This window comes from Neophocaena asiaeorientalis, unplaced genomic scaffold, assembly GCF_003031525.2.
Source record: "Neophocaena asiaeorientalis asiaeorientalis breed wild unplaced genomic scaffold, Neophocaena_asiaeorientalis_V1.1 scaffold427, whole genome shotgun sequence".
Lineage (NCBI taxonomy): Eukaryota > Metazoa > Chordata > Mammalia > Artiodactyla > Phocoenidae > Neophocaena > Neophocaena asiaeorientalis.
This window is the reverse complement of record NW_020172280.1, coordinates 2,209,475-2,230,689: the sequence shown is the minus strand read 5'-3', so window position 1 is coordinate 2,230,689 and position 21,215 is coordinate 2,209,475. Positions and strand designations below refer to the sequence as shown.

At 46.8% G+C, this 21,215-nt stretch overlaps 1 protein-coding gene across 6 annotated transcripts in view; it reads right to left on the bottom strand.

Moving 5' to 3' along the window:
- SIRT5 (sirtuin 5) overlaps nucleotides 1-20,525 on the bottom strand; it is a 29,212-nt gene extending 8,687 nt beyond the window's left edge. Inside the window, exons 1-9 of one of the 6 annotated variants that reach the window (XM_024764039.1) lie at nucleotides 20,457-20,525; nucleotides 12,593-12,742; nucleotides 9,513-9,646; nucleotides 7,181-7,406; nucleotides 5,804-5,884; nucleotides 5,598-5,685; nucleotides 4,701-4,754; nucleotides 3,148-3,271; nucleotides 914-1,046 (exon numbers count right to left, since the gene is read on the bottom strand). In XM_024764039.1, coding sequence (XP_024619807.1) covers nucleotides 914-1,046; nucleotides 3,148-3,271; nucleotides 4,701-4,754; nucleotides 5,598-5,685; nucleotides 5,804-5,884; nucleotides 7,181-7,406; nucleotides 9,513-9,646; nucleotides 12,593-12,707 — 955 coding nt within the window. In that variant the 5' untranslated portion in view covers nucleotides 12,708-12,742; nucleotides 20,457-20,525. Of the gene's footprint in view, nucleotides 1-913; nucleotides 1,047-3,142; nucleotides 3,272-3,454; nucleotides 4,755-5,597; nucleotides 5,686-5,803; nucleotides 5,885-7,180; nucleotides 7,407-9,512; nucleotides 9,647-12,592; nucleotides 12,743-20,456 lie in introns of those variants that run through there. The other 5 variants (XM_024764054.1, XM_024764061.1, XM_024764065.1 and 2 more) reach the window with 5 other exon arrangements.
- Nucleotides 20,526-21,215: the final 690 nt, after the last annotated feature.

The following is a 21,215-nucleotide window of genomic DNA, read 5'->3' as shown; positions in this document are numbered from 1 at the left end:
AGGACCTGGAGAAGTCTAGGAAGAAAGTCAGCTCACTCACCTGAAGAGGATTATATCTGAGTGTTTCCACACTGTCTGTGACACGACTTTATCCCAATGAAAAAGAGCACTGGTTCTCATCCTGGCTGCACATGAGAATCACCTAGAAAGCTTATAAAAGTCATGGGGCTCAGGCTATACCTCACACCAATTACACCAGAATCTCCTGGGTCATCAGATTTTTAAAACCTGAGGTAAAAACCACTGACTAAAGTAGTGACAAGAAGCTTCAGTGAAGTTTTCTTTTATTTATTCATATTTATTTATTAGTTTACAGTCTACCTTATTCTGGAAAGGAATTAAACAGACTGACAAGAATATATAAAATACATTAAAAATGAAGAGAGAAAAGCAGGGGTGAAAAAAAGCAAAACAAAGGTGAAGACATAAAATGGAACCTAGAATGAGACTACAAATGAATACTGCGATAATCTACACTTGGCACACAAATTTGGGAAGCAGGATCAGTATCACAATATGGCCACAAGTACAAATATCCTTGACAGTAAGACCAAAGAGGAATTTGCCCAGGGAGCCCCACGGTGAGAAGAGTGGGTGATGCAGTTCCGCATGGGTATCTCCTGGGCTTACGTGCTGAGTCTTCGGCTGACCTACCTCTAAATGCCATTACTAAATCTAGCTTAAAAATACGAATAAAAGTAAAGTCTGAAGAATCAAGGAAGAACTTTCAAAATGTGAAAAACAAAAGCCCTATGGCAAACTTCCCGTAAAAAGACACAGCTACCTTCATCTAGGTTTAATACTTTGTTTTCTTCCATCAAAGCAACTATAGGCCAAATAAGAAAACACAAACTCCGTGTTTTTCAATCAGAACAGTAGTAAAATCTGCTTGGATGAGCACATGCGTTCCCACCTTGGTGATCCCGGTACCTGAATCTGTTCGCTGCAGGGGTGGCTTCTATGTTAAATTCGGCCACCGGTACCCCCCGGGCAGACACCTCGGGGGCAAACATGGCGGCGGGGTAGACCACCGAGGAAGTTCCCACCTACAGAGCAAACAAACGGAAACGGACAAATGACCACACCGTGGAGAGGAAACAGCTTTTCAGAAAACCTACCAGAAACCTGGGCCAGTTTGTGGTGGCGGGTGTGAGGACAGCTAAGCTGGATGGGATAAGTGGAGAGCGTCTGAGGGACAAACAGGGAGGCAGGAGGCGCCCCTCTGGCTGACCCCTAGAATTCGGGAAGGACACGCGATACGAAGACAAGAGCTGCACACACGGAGAGAATGGCAAAGAAATGACTCGATCGTCACCCAAAGGGGGTTAGTTTTAGTTTTGCTTCTGCTCTTTGAAGAGATGCAAATAATCCATGTTCCTTTTAAGTTAGAAAATACAAAGAGAAAACACATACATGTCATTCATAATCCTACTTCTACCAAGATTATCACCCAAGATGTTCACATTTTGATGTATATTCTAAACAAACGGAAACGGACAAATGACCACACCGTGGAGAGGAAACAGCTTTTCAGAAAACCTACCAGAAACCTGGGCCAGTTTGTGGTGGCGGGTGTGAGGACAGCTAAGCTGGATGGGATAAGTGGAGAGCGTCTGAGGGACAAACAGGGAGGCAGGAGGCGCCCCTCTGGCTGACCCCTAGAATTCGGGAAGGACACGCGATACGAAGACAAGAGCTGCACACACGGAGAGAATGGCAAAGAAATGACTCGATCGTCACCCAAAGGGGGTTAGTTTTAGTTTTGCTTCTGCTCTTTGAAGAGATGCAAATAATCCATGTTCCTTTTAAGTTAGAAAATACAAAGAGAAAACACATACATGTCATTCATAATCCTACTTCTACCAAGATTATCTACCAAGATGTTCACATTTTGATGTATATTCTTTCAGGTTTTTCTCTATGAATATATATTTATAAACATTCTTTACAAGAGCAGGGAGGCCAGACCAAGTTTTACAAGCCAGCTTTCCTTGCTTAACCGTCTATCAAGCACATTGATACTAGATTCAACAGTGGGACGCACTCAAGAAATACCGGCTGAATGAACACGCACCCGTGAGAGGCCGCTTCTGCTTTTAGAGATGTGTTAGGAGAATTTGAAATGTGCATGCTCTTTGTCCCATTAGTTCCACTTCCAGGAAATCTGCCCTCAGGAAATAACTTGAAGAGCCTGCTAAGAGCTACATCTAAGGACATTCATCATAGCATTGTTTTAAAATATCAAAGTCTGAAACAGCCTAAGTGTCCAACAGTGGAGGATTGGTTAACTATGTCCTTTTATATCCATACAGTGGAACACCACGCAGCCAGTTAAAAGATGACGTGGATTTGGACATACGGACATGAAAGAGGCTAAGTGAACTGCTATGTGAATAAAGCAGCTTCCAAGCAGAACACACAGTATGAACCCACTTTTGAATTTGAATATGTCTACATCTGCATAAGCAAAGGTCTAGACCAGGGTGGGTAAACTCTGTGTAAAGGGCCAGATAGTAATTTTTTTAGGCTTTGCAGGCCATGCAGTCTCTGTCACAAATACTCAACTCTGCTATTATAGTGTGACAGCAGCCATAGGCAATACATAGAAGAAAGGGTATGGCTATGCTCCAATACAACTTTGTTCACAAGACGATGTACATTATCATAGTTTGCTCCCCTCTGGTCTAGAAGAGATCACACCAAAATGCTAACAGTGACTATTTTTGGATGGTGGAATTATTGGTGATCTCTAATTTCTCCTTTATAATTTTATACTTTTTTGTATTTTCTCAAATTTAATAACGAGCATGTGTTACTTTCAAAATCAGAACCAATAACATGCGCTTTTCATTATTTCTCTTCCAGGGGGGAAAGGCTTTGAGAAGCCCCAGACATGGTCTTCCATCGTTTCATATTTTGAGATCGTATCTTACTCACCGTTTCTTAGTTTTTCTGTAGGGCACCCCCCGACTCTCAACACACCCTTAAGAACAGGAAGGAAGGGAGGGAGGAGGGGGAGAGGAGGAGAAGGAGGGGAAGAGGGAGGAAGGAAAAGAGGGGGAGGGAGGGAGGAAGCAACCCCCACCCCCACCCCCACCCACCTGGCGTTTCAGAGCATCCCGGGGATCAGGGATGGGCGTGACCTACCACGAGACACAAGTCACAGAGGGCCAGCTCCCTGCCAGCCTCCTCCAGGATGGCAGCGTCCAGGTTTTCTCCAAACCACACCACGTGAGGTCGCAGCAGGCCCCCGCACGCTGCCTCTTCACACCTGGAAGAGTGTCATCCTTAAGCCAACCCCAAGACCTGCTCTCAGGAAGGTCTGCCCAAGTGGATCGGGGACAGCCAGGAGTTGCACCAGGGCCAGTCTGTCCAGGTAGGTCACTCTGAGCCTTCCTATCCCCCATCCCTTCCCTCCAGCCCACATGAGCTTGTCCTGAAGGTGTAGCTCTACCTGCCCTTATGAAGTTTCTGTTCTGTCTGGACGCACTGGGTTGACGTGCTGGTGGAGGCGTTTCAGCCAGCCTCGCTGTCCTCCTTCTCAACAGCTGTCTCTTCCCCAGCCGCTTCCCCACGGTCATGGGTACGGTCGTGCTCACGGTCAGCCAGGCCCAGGAGGAATGTATTGGGCTGAGGTTTGCCTCTAACACATCAGCTGCTTGCTAATTTCATCAGTGACCTCCTTCTTTCTTCTCTCAGATTCACCTCTCTCTTGCCCTGTCTCTAGCCAAGTTCTCCAGCGTCAATTCCTAAAAATCTCTCACCTTTCACTCGCTACTATCCCAGGTCATCTTATCATTTACCTTCTAAAATAATCTCCCCCAAACACCATTTTCATCATATTAATCTCCCACTCAAGATTCTTTTAGATCAAAACTTTCAGATCAAAACTTCAAAATTTAGTGATGAAAACATTCTTTTAGAGCAAAACTTTGAATTTAGTAATGGAAACCCTTATTAAGAAAAATAAAAAAGGTTAAGTCAACCAGGGAAATACTAACATAATGCTTTTTAGAGAGTAACAATGTACTTTCACATATTCAGTGCTCTGATTAGTCCTGCAGTAAAGGAAACATACTTTAACTTTGTTCAATCTGTGCTTCCGTATTTATTTGAGCACATGACATCTTTTTTCCAAGTAATGCCTATAACTTCACATGGATCTAGTGCTCTAAGAAACACTTTTGGAAGCGCTATTTTAATGTCTAGTTTTGAAAAACTGACATACAAGTTTTTTGTTGTTGTTACTCTACCAAAATTCTATTTGGCCCTACAACTTCACCTTTGCAAGACCTCTTTCTGCCTCCGTGGCCCTGGATTGATAACTCTGAAGATTAGGAGGAGGACGGAGAGGGTAGCAGCCGAGGCTTATGGACCAGTTAGTCCCGGGACGCCAGCCTCTACGCTTCGTATACACTGGTAAGTGTCTACCACATAACAGCTGCTGAAACTTTCAGACCTGAAATGATCCTGCCATAACACACAGGAGAAAGGGACGGGACAGAAGCACTTCTCTTAAGCCTGGCTTGGTTCACCTTTTGTCCTTTAGCCCTTGGCCTCATAGATCAGGGCTGGTTTCAGCATTTGCACATTTAAGAGGCATCTCACCAAATGAACTTGGATTTTGACTCCTAATTTTCTTTTTTTTTTTTTTTTTTGCAATCTGGAACACCAAATACAGATCAAAGATTTTTACCCACCGGGGAAGTTTCTCCACTGGGATTCTGGCATCTTGAGTTTCAGGTTCTGGAGCCCTGAAGTAAATAGTATCAGAAGAGAAAGAACGTCACTGGTGTAACCGAAGAACGATGAAATAAGATAACCCAATGAGACTGTCTCTTTGCCTGGCGTATATGGTACAAAACTCCTAATGAATACACACTGACTTAGGAGGGTACTAGGAGGATGGACACCAAACAGTTGATTACCACTGGTTCTACCTCAGGAGAGGGAATTTGTATGTGGGAAGCGGGTGGAGTACCTGTTGTGCTAAGGAGAGTTTCATGATTTGCATATGGTATATGTCATCCTAGTTGGAATCATCTGCAATGACATGATGTTAATAAGTTACATGGATAATTTATACTGATTTAAAATAGCCAGGTAGAATTTTTCTCAATATTCTGAGTCTACTCTTAATTTCTTGCCCTAATTATAATAATAGTAAATGTTCATCATAGAAATGTTGGAAAATTCAGAAAGATATATATAAAGAAGAAATCAAAATTGTCCATAATCTTACCACTCCTGTTAATATTCTGTTGTATTTTCTTCTAGACTTTTATCTATATAAAGATACATCAACATGGTGTGTTTGTGTGTGTGTGTGTGTGTGTGTGTGTGTGTGTGTGTGTGTGTATGTGTGTGTGTGTTTAAATACAAAGTTGGGATCATACTGTATAGAGTTAGATTCTGTTGTTTTCACTTAACATTGTAAATTGTGAGCAAAATACTTCTTTTATCATATAGCTGTACTGTACCCAGTTTTATTTCGCATAAATATCCATGGGCATCTTAGATGAATGTTCAATTTCTTCGCATTTATATTCAACTTAGACAAGACGACACACGTCTATTCTGTACTGCAGTATAATTACCCTTTTCCTGATAAAGCCGGACAAATTGGACTCTTGTAATTCTCAGCCACAACTCCACAAGAGGTACATCGAGTTTTAAATAAGCTACCTGAAACACAAAAGTTAAACAAGACTGGAATTTAGTATAATCACGCTCAATTGTCTCCACGTCTAAAAGGGTACGAAATAACTTTGTTTTTATACATCGTTTTAACAAATGGGCCTACCCCAGGCATCACAGGGAACATAATAAAGGCGTGCAGTACTACTGAACAAGCCAGAACATCTGCCCTCCTGGACTGCATAACCTGTAGGAGAGAGAGGCGGATGAAATAACTCACTGCGTGACTAAGGAGCTCTCTGATTGCCCTGACGTTCGGGTGGAACTGAAGTAGTCAGCTGGGCAGAAGAAGCCGATCTAACCCTAAGGGCAGGATTTACTAAGTGTATGACTGATAAAGGCTCAATAGCTTGGGACGTGCTTTACAGAATCTAAATTTTGACTTAATAAAGCTTGAATCTTGTCTACAAAAGCAGCTCAATAAATAATCAACTAACAAACGAAGAAAGTAACTGTTAAAACTAGCAATGACTTATTGAGCTTAACCAATAAAAGGTGATCTCAATTCACTAAATAGTCACCCCATGCCCAGTGTTGAGCACGTCACACTGCGGTGGACACACACTGTTCCATTCTGGCCAGGACTCCTTCTCTGGGGAGCCACCTCTCCTCTATCCCATGCCAAGCTGACGGAGCTGTCAGTCACATCCCCAGATACAAGCTTGGGCACGAGTTCCAGACTGGTCCCATCGTAGCAGCCTATCCTTCTAGCAGTAGTGTTTGGTCAAAAGGGAGGTATGTGATCCAAGCAAGGCCATCCAGAGACTTATTTTCTGAGGAGACAGCTAAACTAGAGGGAGCCTGGAGCCCCACCGGGTCACTGCTTCTGGAAATTCCACAATTTGAAATGCCTTTCTTGGGAATGAACTTTTGTAGACTATTAAATGCCCTTGGGAAGAAATTCCTGCATACCCATTTATGCTCTTGTATGAATGAACTGATTAGATTTTCGGTGAGAGCAAAAAGGGGAGAGGACTAAGAAGAGGAAAGAGGAGGGTGTCGTTAAGCGCAGAGAAGGGAAGCCAGAGGGACCCAAGACAAGCTCCGCAGTGTCACAGACCTGCTGGGCTCATTGCAGCGAAGGTCACTGAGCTGGAAGCTCCCTAAAGGCTCGAGGGCTGAGCAGAAGCACAGCCTCAGCGGACAGTGCCGATCGGGGACACAGGGAGAGTAAATGGTTCCCCCGGGGATGCCAGGCCTTTCTGGAGCTGGATCCTGCTGAAGCCACAGCGGTTCAATGGCCCAAGCCTCCTGCTTCCCTCAGCCCAGCTTGGAGGGCTGTCTGGGAACATAAGGCCCCCCAACAGGACACCCAGGGAGGGGAGAGCACATAGCAGAGCGGGCGGGGCTTCTCCAGGCAGGGTGGTCCACATTCCAGACACCTGGGGTCTTGTTAAGATGCAGTCGGCCCAGCTGGGACATGGCAGCACCTGTGTTTTCAGGTCTGGTTCCCCCCTCCCACGGAAGACCGAGGGTCCCTCACCATGGATTTCCAGAAGGTTCTTGGTGCCAGCCTTGCGGTGCAGCTCGTCGATGTTCTGCGTGATGACCGTGACCCGTCGGCCCTGCCTGCCCAGCCGGGCCTCACACTCAGCGATGGCCAGATGACCGGCGTTGGGCTCCTTGCTCTGCACCACCTCCCGCCGGTAGTGGTAGAACTCCCACACCTGGGATGGGTTTCGGGCAAAGGCCTGAGGGGTGGCCAGGTCCTGGGGGGCAGAAAGGAGGCAGGGGTCAGGGAGGGAAAGAAGCTCTGATGCTCCAGAAGCTGGGCAGCAGGGCTGCTGCAGCTGGCGGGACACTCCCAGGGCCCCTTTGTTCTAAGCAGAGTGGCAGCTTTGGGAGGTGCCCACAGGGACACGTCCGTGTAGGTACATGTGGCGTGGCAGCCACAGGGCGGGGCCTGGGGCTCACGAGGGACCTTGGAGAAATCGGTTTAACTTCCCCAGTGATGACGCAGGGAGACTGCAACCTGTCTCATCTTCCACTCGAGTAAGTTACGAACGTGAAGTCGAGTAACAGGCGGGAAAGTAATTTAGTCTGGAATCCAGTTTTCCATGGAGCTCCACATTACAGGATGCCAAGCTCATTTATCCAGGAAGAAAAGTAAAATGCAAAATGCCCAACTGAGGTATAATGGCCATAGTTGAAAAACTCGGTTTTTATAACTATAATGATAGGTACACACACACACACACACACACACACACAACTACACATATAAAAAATAGTATATACATTATAGTAACAGGATATATATAAAATACGTATTTTTTAAAGTGCGAGTCCTCTTCTAGGAGAGGCAAATCTCATCGAAGGTGGAAGAGCAGTGTGGTCCGTAGCTGTCTGGGGCTGGAAGCTCAGGGGAGGGGAACCCTTGGCAATGACTGAAATGTTCCACAAATAGATTGAGGCGGGGTTGGGATTATGCATTTTACTTTACCATAAAGGTCACCCTTCGACCTGGTGGTAAAGTCAGCCTGCATCGGGGGAGTGGATCGTCTGTGCCATCAACCCTGTACCTCCTTCCTTCCTGTCCCCACTTAGACCTCCGGTGGCCCGAAGCGGTCACAGGCAGCGCATGAAGCTGCAGCCCTGGAACACAGGTGGAGTCAAACCGTCGACTGACTTCTTTGGGTCCCCACAGACCCTGAGCTGCTTTGACAGCACCGACCACCCCTCTGGAAGCCCCTCCTGATGCCCGCTGAGCACCCCCGTCCGCCCCCAGCCCGCCCTGCTTCTCAGACCCAGGGACTGCCCTCCGCAGCTGCTCCTTCTTGTGAGACCCTAAGGGCCCTCTGCTCTCCTTTCTCACCTCCCTCACCTTTAAGGTGATGATCCCCAGACTCGCCCGGAGGGCAGGAGAGAGGTGACAAGACATCCTAAACATGTGCCAGCCTGAGACATTTAATCGGGGAAGGAAGGGCAGATTCATTAACCCTTCCCTCGGTAAGAAACTACCTATGAAAGCTGGAAGTCATGCATTCAAGTAATTACTCATGATTGCCTTCTTTCGACCAACAGAAATCTACTAAGCGTCTACATGTGCCAGAGTTCTGGAAGCTGGGGATAGAGCGATGAAGAAAACAGGCACATTTCCCTGCCCTCCAAAACTAGGGATTTCCTGGGCCAGGGGGAGGGAAGGAGACTGCCTACAGGGGCCTTGAGGGAATATTCTGGGGCACAGAAATGTTCCACACGGTGATCCTGGTGGTGGCTGCACCACTGTGTACATTTATTAAAACTCACTGAACTGTACACTTATACTGGCGAATGTTATTGCATGTATGGGGTTGGCCAACAAGTTTGGGTTTTTCCCAATATATTATACCTCAATAAAAACTGAATTTAAAAAACTGCATGCCCCCAGAGAACTTACATCCTAATGACCTTCATGTAAAGTTTTGAGCATCAAGGCCTGAGCCTTTAACAATTCAACACTGTTTTTCACATGAAAAGTTCAGAGAAACTTTTTAAAGATGTGTAATTCTTAATTTCAACATCGACAGAAAAGTAATGAATTATGCTAACCAAAGTTTTCTGGTTCCACTTTAGTTACTGGAAGAAACCCAATTGTTATCTGAATAAGTACAGTCAATACATGCCTAGAAAGAAAGGAAAGAGGCTGCTTTGCTTAAATCTGAGATCTTAATCCTACGGACCGTGTGTCGATGCCAAAACAAACACGACAAAAGGGTCATGGTAAATCTCAAAACTTTCCTCTCTGGGTGTCAGGAGTAGGTAGAGGTTCCGAGTCAAACACTATTATGGCTTCATGCAGAAGAGGCTCTCGCTGTTGTGGAGACATGACTAACCTGAGCTTTCCATCTTCTCCAATAACCTCCCGCTCCTCTGAAAGTCGGTACCCCACTCTCGGCACTGACGCCAGCCCCTGAAATGATGACTATGTGCTTGGCTTTTGCAAAACACTTCCGGAAGTCAGCCATACCTAAAGAGGGAATAAAATCTTGGTCAATTCAGTGTACCATTTGGACATTTACATCCCAAATCAACTGCCTGTATTTTGAAACTTGACCTTGCGTGAAATTATACTTTAAGATGAGCAAATGAAAATCATTCTCGTACCATGAAGACGCCCCCAGGCACCTGATGTGTGCGTGTTCAACGTCTTAAGAAAGAGACAGGGGCTTGGGGCCCACAGCACTGGCCCTGCATCCCACCCCATCTCCCGCAAGCGAGATCTTCTGGGAATGACTGACCCTCTGCTATCCTGGGTTTCCTCGGCGTTTCACGTGCACGACAGTGCCTTCCGTGAAGGGTGGCTACTATGAGGATTAAAAACACTGATGTGGGCTTCCCTGGTGGCGCAGTGGTTGGGAGTCTGCCTGCCGATGCAGGGGACGCGGGTTCGTGCCCCGGTCCGGGAAGATCCCACACGCCGCGGAGCGGCTGGGCCCGTGAGCCATGGCCGCTGAGCCTGCGCGTCTGGAGCCTGTGCTCCTCAATCGGAGAGGCCACGACAGTGAGAGGCCCGCGTACCGCAAAGTAAATAAATAAATAAATAATTTTTTTTTTTTTTTTTTGTGGTACGCGGGCCTCTCACTGTTGTGGCCTCTCCCGTTGCAGAGCACAGGCTCCGGACGCGCAGGCTCAGCGGCCATGGCTCACGGGCCCAGCCGCTCCGCGGCGTGTGGGATCTTCCCGGACCGGGGCACGAACCCGCGTCCCCTGCATCGGCAGGCAGACTCTCAACCACTGCGCCACCAGGGAAGCCCCTAAATAAATAATTTTAAAAATTAAAAAAAAAACGCTAATGGACGGGGATGCACCTTCCTTCTTAAAAGTAAAAACAAGCTTGTGTGTGTGTGAGGACTGACCTCAGGCCCGCTGGACCCCAAAGCATTCCCTTCCTTTCCAAATTCACTTCCCTTTGAGGATCTTGCTAATCCCAGCTTCGCTTGGCATCACTACCGGGGTGAAGGTGAGGGCCCCTCCTCTGTGAATCAATGCTCTGTCCCAATCTGGACCCATGACCTTCTCCTTTACAGCTCGAGTAAGAGCTGGTCTTTACAACAAGACGTCCCCAGAGACTTGGGGTAACGGAAGGGAACTGAACACAGAGAATATAACACGACAGCGGGGAGTCATGGTCACAGCCTGTGGCTTGCGCTCCAGGATCCAAGGCCTAACCCTGCACCTCCGGGCATCCTCCCGCCTGACCTCAGACCAACAGGGGCAGCAGCCCTCCTGCCGTGAGGGCTCACAGTGCCCAGGTGCTGCACCAAGCACTCGATGAGCATCACCGCCAAAGGTGGACTTTGGTCCTGAAACGAAATGTCATCCATCGCCAGGCTTGGAACTGCTGTTGTTTCTCCGAGCGGCAGAGATGAGGCCGAGAGCAACGCCCTCTCTCCCGGGCACCGCGGCTCTGCAGCCCTCGTGCCTGGGGTGAGGAAACGCCACGGCCCCGCAGGTCAGGCCTAAGCAGTGCAGCAGAGCCGAGCATAAGCTGCGGGGGAAGAGACTTCCTCCAGTGCCCCTACCCGGAGAAGCGAGTGTGGACCAGCGTGGCCTGCGGCTGGCCTGAGCCACGAGGGCAGGGTCTGCCGAGCACAGGTATCTTCCAGGAGTGGCCAACCTGCGCTCAACCTGCAGTGGAAGCAGGTTCCTTGGCGGATGGAGCAGGCTCTCTGGTCTCCCTCGGGAGGAATGGCAACCGAGGCTAATCAACCCTCGGACTGATACAGCACCCCTGAGACATGGAACAGGCAAAGGAGGAAGGGAAGGAAGACAGTGGGATGGGGGCTCACAGACAACAAAGTGAACGTTAAAGGGAAGGCGACGTCATTGTGCACCCCAAGCTGGTGACGTGTATCTTACCGGTTTCTCATACTTGATGGCTCCTCCAGGCAGGGCGGGGACCTCCTCCCCCTTGTAAGCTCAGAGCTGCCTCTACGGCTAGCCCAGGACAGAGAATCTCAAAAGAGGCTCCAAATCCCTCCTCCCCTTCCCTTCCTCCCTGACGACTGGCAAGAATAAACAAAGGATAAAAGCAAAGCCTCGGAAACAGAAGATGCAGAGGCTCCGGCCCCCTCTCCCACTCGGTCCTGGAGCCCTGGGACCATGCTTTCAGCAGCACAAGCTCAAAGGGATGAAGACGGTCTAGGCACACCGTGCTCCTGGGTGTAACCAGCCCGGCGGCCTGCCAACCGCACTAGCGCCCTGCCTGAATTCGCACCCCTTTCAGAGACAGACCAGTGTGAAGAACAGGGCCCACGAAAGCTGTCCAACCAGGAAGAATTCAGAAAAAGAAACCCAGTCTGGGTGGGTTAGAGGTTGTAATCTGATCTAATCTCCTGAAAAGAACAAGATGCTCAATAAGAAAATACATCAGTACTTTTCTAGGAACTATTTACATGACTCCTGGATTCAAAACCTACAAACATCCTTACGGACCTGAAGTTCACCCATAGAACTTTACCCTAAAGGTCTTTTCTACCTCAAATGTAAACTCTGTCATCCTACTGATGAAGAGATTCGTAGGTCAGAGCTGACTTGCAGGTTTTTGTCAGGTAGAGATACAAATCATTTCTGTCTAGTAGAAAATTTAACCCCATAGTACCCATAGCATGATCACTAGCTTTCTTGCCCTGCCGAGAGGTGAGGGGTTTAAAATACAAATCATGTGTGAAAAGCTTAAATGCAAACATTCTGAAGAAGCAACAGAATGTCTTAAATGGACTTAACTTGGCTACTGAGAGATAATTCTGACGCTGTCCTAGAAAGGGCTTCCCTAAGGACAACAGGACAGAGCGACTGTCTCCACCATCCTGCCCTGTACCCACTTCAATACAGACATTCCCCCTCACAGGGCAGGAACTTTCAGGTATTTCAAATTCCACTGGAGATGAGATGGCAGGCTGCCAAGACCTACTTGAGCTTGGACGAGCCATTGTTAGGCAAATCTTGGTTTGTATAGAGGCTGGAGGCTTCAATCCACAATACAGCTGGGAAAGTAAACGGCTTGGGACAATCCGGAGAGGTGGCATCAGGTTCTCTGCGTCCCACTAATTATGGAGATGGGCTTTAGAAAAATCACAAAGAGAAACAATCAGAAAATACTGGTATTTCTGCAAATATATACATACACACATACACATATATGCAAAAGAATGCCCTTAACAAAAATCTTCTGTAGCAATTTTCAGGGTGTTCATCCTCTAAACCAGCTGTTTTCATTGTGTGTTCTCAAGCGCTCCTAGGTGCCCAGAATAGTGGTTTACAAAGTATGGTCCCCAGACCAGCATCAGCAGCACCCCCTGAGATCTTGCTAGAAATGCAAAGTCATGGGCTCCACCCCAGATCCACTGAATCAGGGGCTTTGGCAGCGGGGCCAGCGGGGCCCAGCTCTGTCTCCGGGTGATCCTGATGAGCGTGCGAGTTTGAGAACCACAGCCTCAGAGACTTGGGAAGGGGTCAGATGGGAGAACTCATTTGAAACACAGCTTCTGATGCTTTCAAAAAGGTATGAAGGGCTTCCCTGGTGGCGCAGTGGTTGAGAGTCCGCCTGCCAATGCAGGGGACACGGGTTCGTGCCCCGGCCTGGGAAGATCCCACATGCCGCGGAGCGGCTGGGCCCGTGAGCCGTGGCCGCTGAGCCTGCGCGTCCGGAGCCTGTGCTCCGCAACGGGAGAGGCCACAACAGTGAGAGGCCCACGTACGGCAAAAAAAAAAAAGGTATGAAAACCACTGGCTTCTCAACTTTGCATCAAAATATAGCTTCTATGAGAATGTAAATTCTGAGAACTGAACTAGGCAGGGAAGATATGCGCTATGACAACAAATAGGGTTAAGATGACATCGTCTCAAAGAAACTTGCGAGTCTTCAAGCACATTTAGTAAATCTTTACCCATCCGAGGAGTTATATAAAAGAAAAACAGACACAGAGAAAGGTAATATTCAGATCCATGACATCAAAAGGGTAACTGACATAGCTGACTTCTATCTAGTGGATCACATTGTTGGCAGAACTCAGGATTAAAGGTCTGTATATACAGGAAAAATAGAAAAATAACACATTTCCCCAAACTTTCCAATCCCTTTGGAGGACAACCTATCAAAAACAAATGCATTTTCCCTTTGACTTAGCACTCCCAAGTCTGGGTATTTTTACAACAGTGAGACTTGCACACATCCAAAATGACATATCTACAGGGCTGTTCTTTAGACTACTGTGATGAACAGCAAGAGACTAGAAACAGCCTACATGTCCATCTGCAGGGGATGAGTTCAATAAACAATGACACAGTCACAGTATGCAACATGGCTGCTATAAAAAAAGAATGCACGTATGACTCTACGTATATGATATTCTGGACTAGATAAAACTATGGGGACAGAAAACATATTAGTGGCTGCCGGACCAGGGAGGAGTGAATACACAAAAGGGCATGAGGGATATGGGGGAGTGACAGAATTGTCCTACATCTTGATTGTGGTGGTGGTTACATGACTGTGCTGTCACAACCCATAGGACTCGGCCCTAAAAAAGGGTTAATTTTACTGCATGTAAGCTGTAAAATGGTTTAAAGATAAAAATAATGGGTTTCAGTTTTGCAAGATAAAGAGTTCTGGGGAATGGACGCACAGCAATGTGAATGTACTTAACACGACTGAATCGCACCCCAAGTAACAGTTAAACAACAACAACGACCCAAATGAACAAAGTCTAATTCAAAGTCTAATTGAATGTGATTTGCTGGTTGACTCAGTATTTATAAGCAGACAGCTCGCTGGCTTCAGAAGTGAGTGTTGATATCAGTAGAGCAGAGGGTATTCAGAGAGGTTAAAAATAAATGCCTGGAAGATGAGCCTCAAAACTCTGTTCGTGCCAAATCAGATTATTTCATTCCATAAATCTTTCCAATGTTCAGATTTCACATGTTAAAAATAAAAAACAGAATGAGCTGTCCCCTCTAATCTGATAGAGATTTCCAGAATAGGGGACAAAAGTCAGGTGTGAATAGTGCCTTGTAAGAGGAAGGCAGGGGGATACAAGTTATACCATAGTACTTACTTGCATTTGTGTTTAAAAAAAAAAATGGAAGAATTCCCAAGAAATTAGTAACAAGAATTGGGGTGAGAAGTAGGATGCATGGCGACAAGAGTGGAAGTGAGGATTTTCAACAGGTGTGTTTATATATTGTTTGCATTGTCAGTGCTCTCCAGCAAAAGTCTAGAAGACACCTGCAGCTGACCAAGTGCATGGACGGAGCTGCTCACGGTGAGGAACTGCAGGCGTCCCGGTGATGTGCTGGGAAGGATTTATTACAGGATTTGGGCTTGTGTTGGGTAAAGCTGGGGAGGGTCAGGAAGGAGGCTTTGATCTGGGTTGGATGCTGTCAGGAAAAAGTATACTTTAGTTGGATAATTCAGTGAGTGTGATCTAGGAGGAAGGAGTGAAGTGAGGCTTGAGCTGGGATTGGTCAAGAGGCAGCAGCCCTCCTATTAGCCAGGATAGGAGGGTGTTTTGCCATTTTACTGGTTTAGACAAAGTTCTTATTTATGTCTGGGTTCAGACCTAATTATGGACTTGTCTTATTTTTGTCCGGATTCATCGTGATCACAGGGTAGCCTTGCCTGATGTTGGTGTTCTGTGAAATTATTGATGTTCAACAGGCCTAGCAGATAGTGCCAGGTCTAAATCTGGAAGCAAACCAAATGTCTATCAGCTCTTAAAAGGGTAAACAAATTGTGATTCATCCATACAATGAAATCTTATTCAGCAATAAAAAGAAAAAACTGGTAATATGTGCAACACGGATGCATTTTCAAAGTATTACACAATAGTAATACGACAGTGGAGATGCCTGGCAGATACGACCTTAACCAAGTAACCAAAGTTAACATCACCTCACCAGTTCTAAGACATACTGACTTCATCTACCTCCTTCACACTACTTCATCTTCGTCTATAATATGATGCCATGAGAAGAGCAAAACGTCACTTGGGTGGTATTTTTCCCCAAAACGCATTAGCTCAGTTTAACTGTAAGAGAACATCAGACAGACCCCAACTGAGCAAGCATTCTATGGCAAAAGTGGCCAGTACTCTTCAACAAAGCTATCAAGGTCATGAAGGATAAAGACTGGGGACATGTCCCAGTTTGCAGACTAAGGAGGCATGACAACTAAATGCACTGTGGGATCCTGGACTGGATTCGAGACATGAAAAGGGACACTAGTGGCAACATATGAAGTCAGCCAATTAGTTAATGGTACTATATCAATGTAAACGTCCTAGTTTAGATCATTGTACTAAACTGAGTAAGGTAAGATGTTAACCTTAGGGGAAACAGGGTAAATGGTATATGGGAACTCTGTATACTATGTCTGCAACATTTCTATTAACCTAAAATTATTTCAAAAATAAAGTTGCTGGGCTTCCCTGGTGGCGCAGTGGTTAAGAGTCCGCCTGCCAACGCAGGGGACACGGGTTCGTGCCCCGGTCCGGGAAGATCCCACTATGCCGCGGAGCGGCTGGGCCCGTGAGCCATGGCCGCTGAGCCTGCGCGTCCGGAGCCTGTGCTCCGCAACGGGAGAGGCCACAACAGTGAGAGGCCCACCTACAGCAAAAAAATAAAATAGAATAAAAATAAAGTTGCTTTCTTTTGAATAAAGGAAAGCATTATGCTTAGTGAAGGAAGCCAGACCTAAAAGGCTGCCTACTGTTTGAGACCATTTATATGATATTCTGAAAGGGCAAAACTATAGGTACAGAAATCACCTCCATGGTATCCAGGGACTGAGGGAAGGGGAAGGCAGGTAGAACCAGGGAAAATTCTATGTCTTTATTTTGTGGTGTTTTTACAAAACCCATAGACTGTGTAACAAAAGGGTGAATTTTACAGTATATAAGTTGCATTTCAATAAACCTCACTTAAAAACAAGAAGCCAGCAAACTTGCAAGCAAACAAAATGTCAACAAATTTTCACTGTAACCTGTCTCTGCTTTAATCAAAAAGACTGGACAAGTAGCTTGGAATTCTGAAAAAGAGAGGAGGTTAGAGAAAAATAGTGTAGTGTTGGTTTCCAGAACAACCTCAGGGGACAAGACCCTTTGCAGTCATGAGGTCAGAAGCAAAGATAGTGCCAAAAAAGGCCCCTGGCTGACAGGCTGCCAGGGGGAAAAGGTGGACAGGCTCAGATGCCCAGTGGCCAAGGAGGGCCACTCTGGTGGGCAGCCTGCAGACTGCAACAATGGGGATGCCCGACTATCCTGAAAAGCCCCCCAGTGCTTTATTTAAAGGAAGCGTGAGGAAAACAACTTGGCAGGATTTTCCACCAGCACGGGTGTAAGCTTCTGACAAACTTCAATGGATTTGGAAAAGCTAACTACTTGAACACCTCAATAACGGTGTAGCTATCTACAGTTTATGCTTTATTTTTTTAACTCTGGACAAATTTAAACATATACAAAAATAGAATAGTATTACTAACTCGTATGTATGTTCCCATCACTCAGCTTCAATAATTATCAAGAAAAGGGGTTTTTCTCAGATCCAGCTGAGGCTTTAAGACGTTGTCATAGATGATAAATGTTAAACTTGCCCATCTTGATGAACACTGTAAAGATTAATGTTCCCAAAACTGCTTCACTTTACTAAAAGCTCCTTCTATGTTGCATGAAGTTACTTATGTATTTTGTGCTTAATATGTTCCGTTATTTCTCTCAAAGATGTTTGATTGCACTGTTGCTTTCTAATATTTAAATCTGGACACATCAATTTGATCCAGAAAATTATTTTCTTCCTCTGTTAAGTTTTTAAATGTTAGAAAACATTCCCACTTATTTTCAAAGAATTCTAGACCAACTCTTGAGTAAACGGTCATATTTTTTCTTAGACATGAAGGTAGGATTTTTAAAGTCATTAAGCATTTAAAAGGATTTAAGGATTTAAAATCCAGTCAACAAAGGCATCAACATAAAGCAATTGACTATACTGCTATATGTACAGCTCTTCTGCATGAGCGTCTAAATGGTGGGTCTTCTGCTGGATAGCTGTGAAATGAAGGCAAATCTTCCTTCTACTCTGAACTTAAGTACTGAATTTGTTGCTAATTATAAAGAGTTGTCAAAAATTTGAGGTTATTAAGAAGGAGTTTTTAATTAGAATTGACAAAATTAAGACTTGTATTATCTGGGTAAAATGTTATTAACTTTTCATCTAAGTTTTTCTATTCAAATATTCTCATTATTGAGTAATAATAATTACTTTCACCATAATACTGGACTCAAAATAATAAAATGGAAAAAAGTTTTCCTTGCTCATGTTTCAATATTTCCAAAAACCACTAGTATCTAGATTGTTTGTCTAGGAAATGCAATGAGCAAGTACTTTGGGGGAAGACAGCTTTAGTTCTCAACGTATGTGAATTACAATGTCTATTGACATACACATATATCTTATATATATAAACATATATATGCATATAAACATACTCATGAATTGTATACAATTAAAATACTTTTACATATGTGTATTCTTTTTATTTCAAATCTTTTATCATACTAATTTATTAGTGGAGTCTAAGTTTTTCATGTCTATCTGAAGTAATGCATCAGTGAGATAATTTTGGTCTTGTGGGTTACAGGTCTACTGCCTGTTTTATTAGTCATCACAAGATTTTTTTTTAATGAATGTAGGAATTGTTTTGCTAAATTTTCCATTAACTTACAAGATGCTCTCCAAGTCTCTCAGTAAATGTGAAAACAAAGGAGAGATTAAGAACAAAACTTTTACACGTTTTAGAACAGTGCCACCTGAAGTTTATCTCCATGATTGTAAATGCTCAGAACATAAGTCTGTTTTCAAGATGCTACCTCAAAGTATTCATCAGAAGCATGCTCTGTGTCAACATTTATCTGCGTTTCTGAGGGATCAGGGTGGGCAGTGATTCTAGCTTCTGCAAGCTCACAACCCGATTCAAGTGCAAAAGCAAATATCTGGGTGGTGGGGTGGTAGGGTAGAAGGTCCCCACTGTGCTGAGTCAGAGGAGGAAGAACTCAGGTTATCTGGTCCAAAAGCCCTCAGGGGTGAAAAATGCCCTGGGTGAAGCCACCAATTATCCTGCCTTGATTTTACATTCAGGTGGGAAGAAAGGCCTCAGGAGAGAAAAACTCATTCATCACAGTCATTGGGAGCTTTCTGGGTGCAGGATAGGTTCCCAAACACTGATGCTACTCAGGGTGAATGGCAGTACCTACTTAACCAGGCTTTCTTGTGAAACTGGAAACTCACCTACCCAATTAGAAAAAAAAGAAAAATGTCTCAGGTTCCCTGTTGAGAAAGGGGGCACCCCACCAATTCTGAAAAATACAATAAATGTAAGGTTATATTAGGAATTCGAGGGAAAAAAATTTACAGAACATTAATTTAAAATACATGAAAATGGGCTTCCCTGGTGGCGCAGTGGATAAGAATCCGCCTGCCAATGCAGGGGACACGGGTTTGAGCCCTGGTCCGGGAAGTTCCCACATGCCGCGGAGCAACTGAGCCCGTGCGCCACAACTACTGAGCCTGTGCTCTAGAGCCCGCGAGACACAACTACTGAAGCCCGTGCGCCTACAGCCCGTGCTCTGCAACAAGAGAAGCCCCCGCAGTGAGAAGTCCGCATACCGCAACTAGAGAAAGCCCAGGTGGCAGCAATGAAGACCCGTCGCAGCCAAAAATAAATAAATTTATTAAAAAATAAAATACACAGTAAGTACATTACAAAGGAACTGCAAAAACTTACACAGTTGTTCACTAAATACTTTTTGAACACCTATGAGCTAAATAAATGCACTGCTCTAGCCCCCAGGTATCGACACTGGCAGACTCACTCCCTCTCCCCTACTACCACCTGCTCTTGTCAAGGTCATCAGCCTTGCTAAACCCAAAGCTCCTACTTGACCACCTCTCCGAAACCACTTCCTCTTCCCGGCTTCCAGGCGCCATCCTCTCCTGGTTTTTCTCCTACCTCGCTGGATCTCCCAACCTCCCAAGGCTTCAAGATGGCGCTCCCACCTCACACAGCCAAGTCCGAACTCCGGAACTTTCCCCAAAACTTCTTCCTACAAAGCCTTAGGGCACCATCCTCCTTGATGCCCACTTCTCCTTTCCTTCAGCATCTCGCACCCACAGCCCCACAGCTCAGCAAATCCCGAAGGCTGCAGCTTTACACTACGTGCGGATCTGGCCGTTCCTCCCAGGCCCGCCAGCCGGCCTAGGCCACCCCACATCTGCCACCCGGGCTGCTGCAATGCCCAGAGTGACTCTACTCCAAGGGGACGTCCTGCCCGGGGCCCCCAGGGTCTCCCCCTTCACAGCGGCCTACCAGGCCCACCTGCCCTGGCCACATGACTTTCTGACGTCGTTTCCTCCCCTCCCTCGTCTCTCGGGCCGCAGCTGCCTCCGCGCTGTGCCGGGAAGACACAGGGCCTGTGGCCTCCGCACGTGCGGCTGCGGCCGGGGCTGCCTCCCGGGTCCACCCGCAGAAGTTGGGCGCACTCTCCTCCCCCTCGCGCTCCTCCTCCCCCTCCGCCACCATCTTGGACCCCGGAATCGGCGGGTACGTTTGAGCCGCGCAGGCGCGCCGCTGGCCGGCTGGCCCCGCCTCCGCGTCCGGCCCGGTGAGCCCCCGGCCCACACCTATCCGCTGAGCTCGGCCCCGCGCGAACGCGTGCTCTGCCGGACCCCAGGCTGGAGCCCAGGAAGGCCGCGCAGATGCCGGCCTGGCCCCAGCGCAGACGCACCTGCAGCAGGCCCGGGCGGCGGCGGCGGCGGCGGCGGCGGCGGCGGCTCTGGCGCGGGGACTGGATGACGAGGCCGGGGGGCGGGACGACGAGGCCGGGGGCGGAGCGGCTTGACCCACGTGGCCGGGCTTGCGCGGCCCCTGCCGGAGACCCACACCTGGCCGGGTTCCCGAGCCTTGGGGGGCCATTCCTTGGGCCTGTTCATCGTCGAACAAGATTGTTCTTTTGCATTTCTTTCTTTGGGAGCCGACCGGCCCGGGGGAGGGAACAGGATCTTACTTCGTCTTTGTGAGCTTCCCAGATGTGTTGTAAACAACGAGCTGCTTTCCTCCTTGAGCCTGCAGCTGATCGCACAACTTTGCGACAGAGCACTTGGAATTATAGGTGGGCTTCCTCTGAGACGCTATTTCCAATGATGTTCAGCGGGGCTCCCAGGCCAGCCCACCAAAGCTGAGTGCCGGTGCTGAGATCCTGACCCCTTGTCTGAAGGGAACAGTTTCAGGTCCTCGAGGACTCTGTGACCCACGTGGCTCCACGTGTCTGATTGCCTGTAAAATCACTCATCTTTCTTTGTCCTTGATTTAGCGTTACCACCAGCACTAATTTTCTCAGAATAGAATTGCTTCTGGCTGCTCCAGTAATCCTAAAGGCAAGCGGTCTGAGAACTTGGTTGCATAGAATGTTATGGTAACATTTGTTTTCCCAGCTCAGACCTCAACCACTTCCCTCAGTTTGGCTGGAAATCCAGCCCACTTTGCA